This window comes from Schistocerca piceifrons, chromosome 6 (genome assembly GCF_021461385.2).
Source record: "Schistocerca piceifrons isolate TAMUIC-IGC-003096 chromosome 6, iqSchPice1.1, whole genome shotgun sequence".
NCBI classification, from domain to species: Eukaryota; Metazoa; Arthropoda; class Insecta; order Orthoptera; family Acrididae; genus Schistocerca; species Schistocerca piceifrons.
Window position 1 is genome coordinate 466,163,130 of NC_060143.1, and position 14,101 is coordinate 466,177,230.

A 14,101-nucleotide genomic window follows, 5' to 3' on the forward strand; every position below is an offset into this window, starting at 1 on the left:
CGCTTGCTCAATATACAGATTGAATAACATTGGGGAGAGGCTACAACCCTGTCTCACTCCCTTCCCAACCACTGCTTCCCTTTCATGCCCCTCAACTCTTATAACTGCAGTCTGGTTTCTGTACAAATTGTAAATAGCCTTTCGCTCCCTGTATTTTACCCCTGCCACCTTCAGAATTTGAAAGAGATTATTCCAGTCAACATTGTCAAAAGCTTTCTCCAAGTCTACAAATGCTAGAAACGTAGGTTTGCCTTTTCTCAATCTAGCTTCTAAGATAAATCGTAGGGTCAGTATTGCCTCACGTGTTCCCATATTTCTACGGAATCCAAACTGATCTTCCCCGAGGTCAGCTTCTACCAGCTTTTCCATTCGTCTGTACAGAATTCGCGTTAGTATTTTGCAGCCGTGACTTATTAAACTGACAGTTCGGTAATTTTCACATCTGTCGACGCCTGATTTCTTTGGGATTGGATTTATTATATTCTTCTTGAAGTCTGAGGGTATTTCGCCTGTCTCATACATTTTGCTCACCAGATGGTAGAGTTTTGTCAGGACTGGCTCTCTCAAGGCTGTCAGTAGTTCTAATGGAATGATGTCTACTCCCAGGGCCTTGTTTCGACTTAGGTCTTTCAGTGCTCTGTCAAACTCTTCACGCAGTATCATATCTCCTATTTCATCATCGTCTACATTCTCTTCCATTTCTATAATATTGTCCTCAAGTACATCGCCCTTGTATAGACCCTCTATAAACTCCTTCCACTTTTCTGCTTTCCCTTCTTTGCTTAGAACTGGGTTTCCATCTGAGCTCTTGATATTCATGCAAGTGGTTCTCTTTTCTCCAAAGGTCTCTTTAATTTTCCTGTAGGCAGTTACTATCTTACCCCTAGTGAGGTAAGCCTCTACATCCTTACATTTGTCCTCTAGCCATGCCTGCTTAGCCATTTTGCACTTCCTGTCGATCTCATTTTTGAGACGTTTGTATTCTTTTTTTCCTACTTCATTTACTGCATTTTTATATTTTCTCCTTTCATCAATTAAATTCAGTATTTCCTCTGTCACCCAAGGATTTCTACTAGCCCTCGTCTTTTTACGTACTTGATCCTCTGCTGCCTTCACCACTTCATGCCTCAAAGCTATCCATTCTTCTTCTACTGTATTTCTTTCCCCAATTCATGTCAATTGTTCCTTTATGCTCTCCCTGAAACTCTCTACAACCTCTGGTTCTTTCAGTTTATCCAGGTCCCATCTCCTTAAATTCCCATCTTTTTGCAGTTTCTTCCGTTTTAATCTACAGTTCATAACCAATAGATTGTGGTTCACATCTGCCCCTGGAAATGTCTTACAATTTAAAACCTGGTTCCTAAATCTCTGTCTTACCATTATATAATCTATCTGATATCTTCTAGTATCTCCATAATAATAATGATAATAATCAAAAATATTTTACTGCAAAGATACAGAACATTTTGTATTTTAGATTATTTATAATGGATCACAGGAAAGAAGAATGAAGACAAATGGTAGCTTACAGAATTTTCACTGAGAGATCCTTCTGTGGACTCAAACAAGATGTACACAAAAATCACTTCAGGATGGGTAGCAAGGAATGTAAGAACTTCCTACAGCACTGTGTGGATGGGGACTTTGCTAGTATGGAAAGTGATGCCGATAACAAGTAATCACCGGTCAATTCTCAAATTCTTAACTGTTCTTTACTTTTTAACAAATCTTTGTAATTGAAGTCAAATGGATATTGAAAGACCAAGCTAATTAGAAATTAACAGTATTTATTGACATTAATTGCTGCAATAGTCAATTAAAGAAATATAGTCCAAGAGCAGCAACAAATGACTAAATAAACTTGCTTAATTAAAAAAATTATTAAGTAGTCTGCTTTAAAGCAATATATAAAATAAAGAATTATGTCAAAAACAAACCTGTGTATCAACCCATTTCTTGCCCTGGGGAGTATCTTCCACTCTCCCATAGAAGTTCACTGGTAGCATGTATTCCGGCCGTGCCTTCTCCCATGGATTTCCAAATCTTAACCAGTCATCTGGCTCTTCAACCTGACGAACACATTGTCAGTGTGCAAAAAAGGAAAGTAATATTTTGTGTTAGCAACAATTTTTAATAATGAAGCCCATGGCATGCCTACTTAATTGATTTCACTCTACACTACCCTACACAGTCTTCAGTATTGTTTTACTGTTTAACAGTTACACTTCTACCAGTGTTTGCTTCTTACATAGAGATATGGAAAAATCATTAAAAACTGAAGTTTAGTCAGCAAACAATGGTGAGATGTATGTTGAGAATTACTAGGTGAGATAATAAAACTGAATCCCTGCTATTTGATAAGCTGTCCTTAGTTGCCAAAAGAATTGGGTGTGGAGGCAATGGAAGAATGCTATACTCAGCATAATGGCTGTTGCTATCAGAAGAGAAGTGTGGGAGGCACATACTTTGCCCTCTTCACGTAGTGCTGGCACTGCACTTATTAGTACTCCATATTAAGCATCTGCTGAAGCAAAAGTGACTTACATCTCATTTTGTTTGTGACCGTCATTCCCCAAGTAGGTGCCCACAATAGATTCAGAATTTTTCACCATTTATTTTGAACCAACCAAACAGACAACAAAATATGACATTCACTAACAGCTGTTGCACTTTAAACATTAGCAGCCCAAAGTCTTCCAACATCTATCAGTTCAAGAACTAGAGAGCCTAGAAATCAAGAAAAATTTGAAAAATAACATGTTTTGGAACTGTATCTTAGTCAGTGTCCACTACCGTTATGTCTTTCCACTCAGAACTATGTCTTTTGTATCCTATCCTTTCTCCCAACTACAAAGTAAAAATTAGGATTTTATTATTTTGCTATCTGAACATATAAACAAGGTGCCTGCCTCAGAACAACAAATGCAGTCATCAAGGGCACTCAACACCCCATCATTGATCATGTTACAGAATGTGACAGCAAGGACTGCCCGCTTCCTACACTGTCATCATCTGGATATTTGGATTCTACTTCCAAGTACAAGGGCCTCTGAGCTGCAGAAATTGTAACTTTAACTTTAGCTGGACTGCGAGAGCTAATGTATTTTAATTTAAACTAATTCCCTGCTTCTTTGGTTTTCGTATTTCATTCTGCTTTAACATTCCCTCTGCCTGCCTAACAGCATAATTTATTTATTATCTCCCCACAGTTTAATCCCCCCATAGTTTTATCATGTTTTTTCTTGACATTATTTATTTCTCATTACCATTATCTACCTCTTAATGCATTATATTTCATCTCTCATCTTTGCTCTGTCAGTTATCAATAGTTAATTATCAGTAGTACCCTGCAATTTACATTTTGGCTCTTTGTTTACATTAACTACTGATTCCTTCCCACATCTTTCCTTTTCTCCTTATCCAATGGGTGATTCCTCCTTTCCTCCAGTGCCTGTAATCCTCTCCTTCCTAGCTCTATTTTTTTTATTAATTTATTTTATTAATACTGTATGCCATAGATTCAACTTTTATTTTTTGTTTATGTAAGCCCTAGTAGTGAAGTTCCCATTTCTGGGGTTTGTGAGGAGGAGCATGACATTATATCAAATAGCCACAGCTGGAGATGATCCAGACAGGCACTTTGAAGCCAGATGTTACTGATTGAGTTCTTGGATTAACAAGATGAATCTTTTAGTAACAAGGAACTAAGAGTAAAAGTTTCATAACTGTTTCATAATTAGATCATCAACCTGAATTCAGATCACATTAATATTCAGTAGAGGGTGCATTTGAATAAAGGTGGGAGAGACATAGGAACTTCGAGGAGGAGTATTGGAGTGTAAACAGCAAAACTTATTTGAGCACCATCTATATTTCCAATAGTACTCACAGTCTCCATTTCATTCATCTTTATATTCTCTCATACTTACTAAGTGGTGGAAAAAGTAAGCAAATGTGGTTTCTCAAAAGAAGACTTTTTTAGTGGTATTCAACACAACATGTTTTACTGATAGCACTTCATAAACTAGGTGATTTCTAATCAAGCAAATATTTATAAAACATTTTAACATTAGTGTCAACTGCCAAAAATAAAATGAAATAAAATAAAATAAAATAAAATATCAGCGAACCTGTTCTCCATTCTTGATTTTTTGAGCAAATATACCATACTCATATCGAATTCCATATCCATAAGCAGCAAGCCCAAGTGTTGCCATCGAGTCCAAGAAACATGCGGCAAGGCGCCCCAGGCCTCCATTACCCAAACCAGCATCTTCCTCAAGTTCCTCTAACTCTTCTATATCTAACCCCAGCTGAAAGAATAACATTACTTTTCTTTATTCTACAGCAACAGAAAACAAAGTAAGAATAAAAAATTATATCCCCTTTTGTGTAATAATGCACACAGTAAGTTATTCTTACCTGATACATTGCCTCATCACATGCATTCTGGATGCCAAGGTTAATCATCGTGTTCTGAAGGGAACGGCCCATATAATATTCCAGTGAGAGGTAGTATATCCTCTGCAAAAAAAAATTTATGTTAATATTTACATTAACACTTCAAGTATATGACACAATTCATACTTATTTTGTATGTGGATGTCCATGTATAACTGGAGGAAAATCAGCCAGACAACAGTAAAGTAAGTTTATAAAGCAACAGATTTCCATATGGTATTAACTCTATATGGATCATATCTGTCAGTGGTACCCAAATCATACACAACGTGGAACCAAAAAATAGAATTGGTTGACTTAACTCATTGTTATCATTGCAGTAACCCAACATAGATTTGCTTCTACAGGAATGATTCCCAAAGGTCTTGGAGTACAGCTGAATGTACTGGAATATCATCAATTTTTAGTTGAAAAAGAATGACGAATTTATGTATGAGGTTTTGATTTGACTCAAGAAAACTCAATACATTTTTAAAATTAATTAAATCATGAGTGAAAAACATTATTATTTGCATTACATTCTTTAACAGTATTACTCTGCTTGCATCATGCAATGTGTTATGTGTTATGTGTGTGTTTGTAAGACAAGTCAGTAAGAAAGATGTGCCACATTAACAACAATTAGTCTGGCAAGCTGGCCTATTGGACAGTTTTCCTAGGCAGTTTCCATACTTATTTTGTTAAATGATAGATATGATAGTAGCCAATTTAAATTTACAATGAACTATCAAATAAATATATAAAAGTATATTGTACAATGAGATACGTGACTTTCCTCATTTATGCATGCTACGGTGAATCTTTTGCAGGCACCCAACACACAGCCCCATGATGAACCGTTAGGCTTCCAAGATAGGAATTTTGTTTAGTTGTTTTCAATACGAAGTTGAATGGACTACAGTAAATTTGAAACTGGAGAAAAATAGAAAAGATACTGCTGACACCAGTATATTGCATCTCACATCAAAGGGACAAACTATTGATCAAATACTTCAGTGTAATAATATGAGGTATGAAGCTTGTCATGCCGTGGATGTCTAAATTTCTAGACAACATAAACAGGATAACAGACCTTAAAAGGTCACTTCAGAACTAACAGCAAGTCATCACTGGCAAGATGGCCTTGTACTGAGAAGCCTATACCAGTTACATGTTGTAAATATATATTATGTGAAAGGACTAATCCAGCTACAGAATTACTGTGGGAAGACATCTGCTCTTCCTCACTTATCACTCAAGATATTGTAAAGAAGACAAAGTAGGGAGGGATGTAATATAATTTCAAGTAGATACTAATTGAAGTTACTGGCAGCAAAATCATTTTATTAAGTTTTCCACACGTTCAGTGTTCACCAGTGTTAAAGTCAAATGCTTGCTTACATTCTTTTATTTACAAAATAATGTAATGAACTGCTCTGTAAAAAGAGAGGAAGGGCTACTTAAGATATCTGTTACTTGCTAACAATTGAAAAAATGTTTTCACACATTTTCTACTGTAGCAGAATAATCCTGCTGTCTCAAGAAGTTTTCAGATAATACCACATGATCTGAATTCACTTACATGAAATGGATGCAGGTAATGGAAATGATATCACTGAAGTGTGGATGACTGAGCCAAATCAATATCATTGCTGACCCTCTTCCGGATTGGAGAGCCATCTACATGTTTTCAGAACTTTGTAGTGGCATAGAGCAACAGCAAGTGGTCAAATCATAATGAAGTCTTACTTCATATTATAATTTATTACTGGACAGTTTGAAATGACACAAACCCGTTATCAAATTTCAAATCTGACGAAACATCACTTCATCTCTGTGATAAAGTAGTGGTTTCATCGCTATTCAAAACGTAATAAAAGTTGTGTTGCATGAAACCAGGCACCAATAACTTGTAATGTGCAAGTAAGACTGTATACTACATGTTATGATCTCTGTTTGTTCAAAAGTAACAGAAGGTAAGTCTGTGACTCAGGAAGCTTGAGTCAGGCTTGGAGTGATACTCAGATCACCTAATGGTTAAGATAACTGCTAATGAAAAGCAGGAATTAAGATTCAAATTTAAAGGCGACACCAATTAGCATTACTCATACAAGGTGTTTCAAAAATGACCGGTATATTTGAAACGGCAATAAAAACTAAACGAGCAGCGATAGAAATACACCGTTTGTTGCAATATACTTGGGACAACAGTACATTTTCAGGCAGACAAACTTTCGAAATTACAGTAGTTACAATTTTCAACAACAGATGGCGCTGCAAGTGATGTGAAAGATATAGAAGACAACGCAGTCTGTGGGTGCGCCATTCTGTACGTCGTCTTTCTGCTGTAAGCGTGTGATGTTCACAACGTGCAAGTGTGCTGTAGACAACATGGTTTATTCCTTAGAACAGAGGATTTTTCTGGTGTTGGAATTCCACCGCCTAGAACACGGTGTTGTTGCAACAAGACAAAGTTTTCAACAGAGGTTTAATGTAACCAAAGGACCGAAAAGCGATACAATAAAGGATCTGTTTGAAAAATTTCAACGGACTGGGAACGTGACGGATGAACGTGCTGGAAAGGTAGGGCGACCGCGTACGGCAACCACAGAGGGCAACGCGCAGCTAGTACAGCAGGCGATCCAACAGCGGCCTCGGGTTTCCGTTCGCCGTGTTGCAGCTGCGGTCCAAATGACGCCAACGTCCACGTATCGTCTCATGCGCCAGAGTTTACACCTCTATCCATACAAAATTCAAACGCGGCAACCCCTCAGCGCCGCTACCATTGCTGCACGAGAGACATTCGCTAACGATATAGTGCACAGGATTGATGACGGCGATATCCATGTGGGCAGCATTTGGTTTACTGACGAAGCTTATTTTTACCTGGACGGCTTCGTCAATAAACAGAACTGGCGCATATGGGGAACCGAAAAGCCCCATGTTGCAGTCCCATCGTCCCTGCATCCTAAAAAAGTACTGGTCTGGAGCGCCATTTCTTCCAAAGAAATCATTGGCCCATTTTTCAGATCCGAAACGATTACTGCATCACGCTATCTGGACATTCTTCGAGAATTTGTGGCGGTACAAACTGCCTTAGACGACACTGCGAACACCTCGTGGTTTATGCAAGATGGTGCCCGGCCACATCGCACGGCCGACATCTTTAATTTCCTGAATGAATATTTCAATGATCGTGTGATTGCTTTGGGCTATCCGAAACATACAGGAGGTGGTGTGGATTGGCCTCCCTATTCGCCAGACATGAACCCCTGTGACTTCTTTCTGTGGGGACACTTGAAAGACCAGGTGTACCGCCAGAATCCAGAAACAATTGAACAGCTGAAGCAGTACATCTCATCTGCATGTGAAGCCATTCCGCCAGACACGTTGTCAAAGGTTTCGGGTAATTTCATTCAGAGACTACGCCATATTATTGCTACGCATGGTGGATATGTGGAAAATATCGTACTATAGAGTTTCCCAGACCGCAGCGCCATCTGTTGTTGAAAATTGTAACTACTGTAATTTCGAAAGTTTGTCTGCCTGAAAATGTACTGTTGTCCCAAGCATATTGCAACAAACGGTGTATTTCTAACGCTGCTCGTTTAGGTTTTATTGCCGTTTCAAATATACCGGTCATTTTTGAAACACCCTGTAGATGTCAATCAGCATCTATTTTGAAAACACTGGTCATCTGAAACCCAACTCTCACTTGACAACCGAGCGAGGTGGCACAGTGGTTAGCACACTGGACTCGCATTCGGGAGGACGACGGTTCAATCCCGTCTCCAGCCATCCTGATTTAGGTTTTTCGTGATTTCCCTAAATCGTTTCAGGCAAATGCCGGGATGGTTCCTTTCAAAGGGCACGGCCGATTTCCTTCCCCATCCTTCCCTAACCCGAGCTAGCGCTCCGTCTCTAACGACCTCGTTGTCGACGGGACGTTAAACAACACTAACCTAACCTCACTTGACATCCTAAAAGCTGTGGATCAAGAGAGTCAGGCAGATGTAGTACGTCTTGACCTCTCAAAGAATTTGATTCAGTTCCCACTGTTTATTAGAAAAAGTATGATCATATGGGATAGGAAACAAAATGTGTGACTGGATTAAAAATTTATTGGGTACAGATGACAGCATGTTATGTTGGATTGAGAGTCAGCCAGAGATGTAGAAGGAACATCAAGCACATCACAGGAAAATACGGTGGAACCCTTGGTTTTCATTTTTATATTAATTACCCTGTACATAATAGTAATCCCAGGCTTTGCAAGAGTGCCAATTTGCTTTATGAGTAAATGTACAGAACTGTAAAACTGTGAACTTCACAATGAAAAACGTAGTGTCCTATGACTGCAATATCAATGAATCCCAGTGAAGTCAATCTGGCTGTATCAATTTGTACTGAAGTGAAATGGAATCGCCACAGATGCTCAATTGTATTTAAAGCAGCGGGTTAAACTTCAGTTCCTTAGTAGTAAAAATACAGCAGTCACATACATAGTGGTTTGGTTGTGGGGAGGGTGGGGGTGGGGGGGTGAGGGTGAGGGGAATGTGAGAGTTTGTTACTTCACCTCCCCCCCCCCCCCTCCCCCCTGCTCTCCCTCAAATATAACTTGATGCCTAAGATTTTAAATACAATAAAAATATATCATTATTGTATTAAAACATTGTATACAACGAATTGTTTACATCCACACACAGTACATCACTTCAGCATAACTTCCTAGGAATTGCAAATCAGATAAATGCATCATTTGAAAAGTACTTGTCCAAAAATTTTACAGAGAACTAGGCCATCCAATTGATTCAAGAAGTATAATAGCAACAAACATCCACAACTCTGACAACTTATACAGTATAAAATCGAAGTGTGCAGTCACCATTATGAGTGCTAGCTCTACGATTGTGAACACAGATCCGCAGACTACAGCCGTATGCGAACATGTAAATGGGGACAGAATGAGATTTTAACTCTGCAGCTGTGGGGAGGTTGCTGTGTCTTTGTGTTGTTTCCACCTATGTTCAGAAAAGTCACTCTTACCAGCATTTTTTCTTTGTGAAGCACCTTTTCCCCTTCTATCCTGCTTTCTCACAATGGCCTGTAATTTACCGGTTCCACTGGTCAGCTCGAAAACTATGTCAGTTTTGTTGTTGGGAACAGTATGGTCACCCTATGAATAGAAGCATTTTCCTGGCTGGAATGTTTTATATTGCCAGTCAGAACGAAAACCAATCCATGTGGACCAGCCCTCGGGAAAATAAGTGAAACGTATCCTGTGTTACACAATGCATGGAATTTGTTAGAATATCTTGCCATGTTCGAAGGAAGGAATGAAGGAAGATCCGGTTCAATGTCCCATCAACATTGGGGTCATTAGAGACACAGCAAAGGCTCAGATTGTGTCAAGGGAAACGGTCATGCCCTTTCAAAGGAACCATCCCAGCATTTGCCTAGAGCAATTTAGGGAAATCACAGAAAATCTAAATCTGGATGGCCAGATGCGGGCCTGAACTGTCGTCCTCCAACATGCGAGTCCAGTGTGGCCATGTTTGAGGCACTCAGTTCTTGTGATACTGCGTTCTCCAAAAGTTAGCAGAAAATTTTGGAAATTAATATATATATATATATATGGTTATAATAGAGGGAAACATTCCACGTGTATGTGTGGATGGATATATGTGTGTGTGCGAGTGTATACCCGTCCCTTTTTCCCCCTAAGGTAAGTCTTTCCGCTCCCGGGATTGGAATGACTCCTTACCCTCTCCCTTAAAACCCACATCCTTTCGTCTTTCCCTCTCCTTCCCTCTTTCCTGATGAGGCAACAGTTTGTTGCGAAAGCTTGAATTTTGTGTGTATGTTTGTGTTTGTTTGTGTGTCTGTCGACCTGCCAGCACTTTCATTTGGTAAGTCACATCATCTTTGTTTTTTGTATATGTATATAAATATTTTTTTAAGATCTTTGGCTATGCCTGAAGTGCAAACAGTGTGTAAAGGAGGCTAATTATAAAACATTGATGTGTCTCACCATAGCATATTGCTCTAGTGTGTGGGACCCACAGCAAATAGTACTAACTGGGAATATTGAATGTATGCAAAGAATGGCAGCACCAATGGTCACAGGGTTCTTTGACTCATGGGAGAGTGTCACAGAGATTCTGAAAAAACAAATGGTGGATGCTTGAAGACAGATGGCAATTTTTACATTAATGCCAACTTTCTATGAATCAAGAACTAGTATTAACAGAAGAATCTAGGAATATACTTCAGCCCCCAAGATATCACTGCTGTAGTGACTGCGAGGACAAGATTATACTAATTCCGCACTCTATTCTCGAATGGAATGGGGGAAAAATCCTCTCTGAAAGTATCTGTCCTCACTACTTTTGTCAAATAGTCACTGTGCACAGGCAGCTTTCGTACTGAGTTTGAGTATAATATATTTTTAATTATTGTAACTAGATATATCTGAGTTGCAATGGTTCTTTTCTCACTCGATGCAAAACGGCTAGCCATGGTAGAAGCCAATGGAGTATTAGCGGTAGCAAACCCAAGCTGTGCTACAATGCTTGTAATGCTGACCTTACACAATTTTAAAAATGCTTCTTTTGCATGCTAAAACTACAATATGATGATCTGTTGCAGATGCCAAGGAAATCAAGAGGGCAGACCACTATGGGGAGTTGAAAAGAGTGAACAATACAATTCATTCACAATTTATAGAAAAAATTCAGCAACTGATGCTAGAAGAATGTTCAAAGGCCTTTTCAGTACCTGAATTGAGTGTAAAAAAACTAAACAAAAATTGTAATATCTCAATTATGACAAAAAACTAATTTCACTTATTAGTAACAGGCAACCCTCATCAAGCGGATAAGACTGTTAGGCAATGGAGTCTGCTCACAGTATATGGACAGTACTGCAGCCTTGGAATTCACAGTAACTCCTCATAGATTTTCTAAAACAGAATGTCTAGTAGGAAAAGATGGGTTTGGAGCATTTCTGAATGAAACCCAAGGATCAGAATTAGGAGAAACAAAGCAGCATCACGCATTAACAGATTAGTGGGCTTCGTCAAAATTATGTTAAGAAATAGTTCGAAAACCTGGAGGATTTTTCTTCTTCTTCTTCTTCTAATTGTGGCTTCACACCAAATAGCATATACCTGATAAAGCAGGTAACCACAAGAGACTGGCACATCATTTGCCAAAAACACAAGTTCTAAAATATCTGCCTCAGTAAAAATTCAGTTTTCACTAATGACATCACGTTTTACAAAAAATTTTATTTCTCTTCACACACTGAGGTACATGGGGAACAGATGTACTGCCTTTAACACATGTGGTCAGGAAAAGCTGGTGGATGTAGTAGTTTAAATTTTTAATTATAATCTCTTCCCATATGCACAGTAGGCCTATCAAAATTAACTGAAATAAACAGAACAGCATTACACTGATGTGACAATAGTCATGGCACACCATGAGGTGACAACAGCCATGGCACACCGCCTAATATCGTGTCAGACGTCCTTTTGCCCGATGTAGTGCAGCAATTGGACGTGGCATAAATTCAACAAGTCATTGGACATTCCCTGCAGAAATATTGAGCTACGCTACCTTTATATTTGTGAAACTGTTGCCGGTGCAAGACTTCATGCACGAAATGATTTCTCGAGTATGTTCCATAAGTGTTGGATGGGAGACACGACAGGTGAACTGGGTGGCCAAATCATTCATTCAAATTGTTCAGAATATTTTTCTAACCAGTCCAATTGTGGCCTGGTAACATGGCACACTGGTTTTTGAACATGAATTACATGAATGGTATCCAAGTAGGCAAACATAACCATTTCAAGCCAATGATTGGTTCAGTTGGACCAGAGGACTCAGTCAATTCCTCATCAACACAGCCCACATCATTATGGAGCCACTACAAGCTCGCACAGTGCCTTGTTGACGACTTCAACCCGTGGCTTCATGGGGTCTGCGCCACACTCAATTCCTACCATCAGCTCTTACCAACTAATATTGGGACACGACCAGACCACGGTTTTCCAGTTGACTAGAGTCCAACCGATATGGTCACGAGCCCAGGAGAGGCACTGCAGGCGATTTCGTGCTGTTAGCAAAGGCACTCGCAACGGTCATCTGCTGTCATAGCCCATTAATGCCAAGTACGAGCTGCACTGTCCGAACGTATACATTCGTTGTACATCCCACATTGAGTTTTACAGTTATTTCATGCAGTGTTGCTTGTCTGTTAGCATGGACAATCCTATGCAAATTTCGCTGCTCTCGGTCATTAAGTGAAGGCCGTCGACCACTGTGTTGTCTGTGGTGAGAGGTAATGCCTGAAATCTGGTATTGTCGGCGCATTTTGACACTGCTGATCTCGGAATACTGAATTCCCTAATGATTTCCGAAATGGAATGTCCTATGCGTTTAGCTCCCATTCCCCATTCAAAGTCTTAATTCCCGTCGTGCAGCCGTAATCACGTGTGAAACCTTTTCACATGAAACACCTGATTACAAATGAGAGCTCTGCCATTGCACTGCCCTTTTATACCTTGTGTACGCGATACTACCGCCATGTGCATATGTGCACATCGCTATCCCATGATTTTTGTTCCCTCAGTGCAAGTTAAAAATACAACGGTTGCTGTAGTCATATTTTTAGCTAAAATTCCTTGATCTACCGGAATTCGCTCCCTAATACTTCATTGTGCAGGAGAAATGTATTTTCGTAACAGTACATCTACATCTACATCCATACTCTGCAAGCCACCTGACGGCGTGTGGCGGAGGGTACCCTGAGTACCTCTATCGGATCTCCCTTCTATTCCAGTCTCGTATTGTTCGTGGAAAGAAAGATTGTCGGTATGCCTCTGTGTGGGCTCTAATCTCTCTGATTTTATCCCCATGGTCTCTTCACGAGATATACAAAGGAGGGAGCAATATACTGCTTGACTCCTCGGTGAAGGTATGTTCTTGTTACTTCAACACAAGGCCGCACCGAGCTACTGAGCATCTCTCCTGCAGAGTCTTCCACTGGAGTTTATCTATCATCTCTGTAATGCTTTCGCGATTACTAAATGATCCTGTAACGAAGCGCGCTGCTCTCTGTTGGATTTTCTCTATCCCTTCTATCAACCCTATCTGGTATGGATCCCACACTGCTGAGCAATATTCAAGCAGTGGGTGAACAAGTGTACTGTAACCTACTTCCTTTTTTTCTCGGATTGCATTTCCTTAGGATTCTTCCAATAAATCTCAGTCTGGCATCTGCCTTACCGATGATCAACTTTATATGGTCATTCCATTTTAAGTCACTCCAAATGCCTACTCCCAGATAATTTATGGAATTAACTGCTTCCAGTTACTGAGCTGCTATATTGTAACTAAATGATAAAGAATCGTTCTTTCTATGTATTCGCAGCACATTACACTTGTCTACATTGAGATTCAATTGCCATTCCCTGCACCATGCGTCAATTCGTTGCAGATACTCCTGCATTTCAGTACAATTTTCCATTGTTACAACCTCTCGATATACTACAGCATCATCCGCAAAAAGCCTCAGTGAACTTCCGATACTATCCACAAGGTCATTTATGTATATTGTGAATAGAAACGGTCCTATGACACTCCCCTGCGGCACA

The 14,101-nt window shown here is 39.5% G+C and overlaps 1 protein-coding gene across 1 annotated transcript in view; it reads right to left on the reverse strand.

Moving 5' to 3' along the window:
- Nucleotides 1-14,101, reverse strand: part of LOC124802423 (glycogen phosphorylase) — a 166,584-nt gene that overhangs the window by 29,466 nt on the left and 123,017 nt on the right. The window contains exons 2-4 of the mRNA XM_047263191.1: nt 4,423-4,524; nt 4,131-4,313; nt 1,938-2,069 (exon numbers count right to left, since the gene is read on the reverse strand). Of these exons, the coding sequence (XP_047119147.1) occupies nt 1,938-2,069; nt 4,131-4,313; nt 4,423-4,524 (417 nt within the window). The remainder of the gene's footprint in view (nt 1-1,937; nt 2,070-4,130; nt 4,314-4,422; nt 4,525-14,101) is intronic.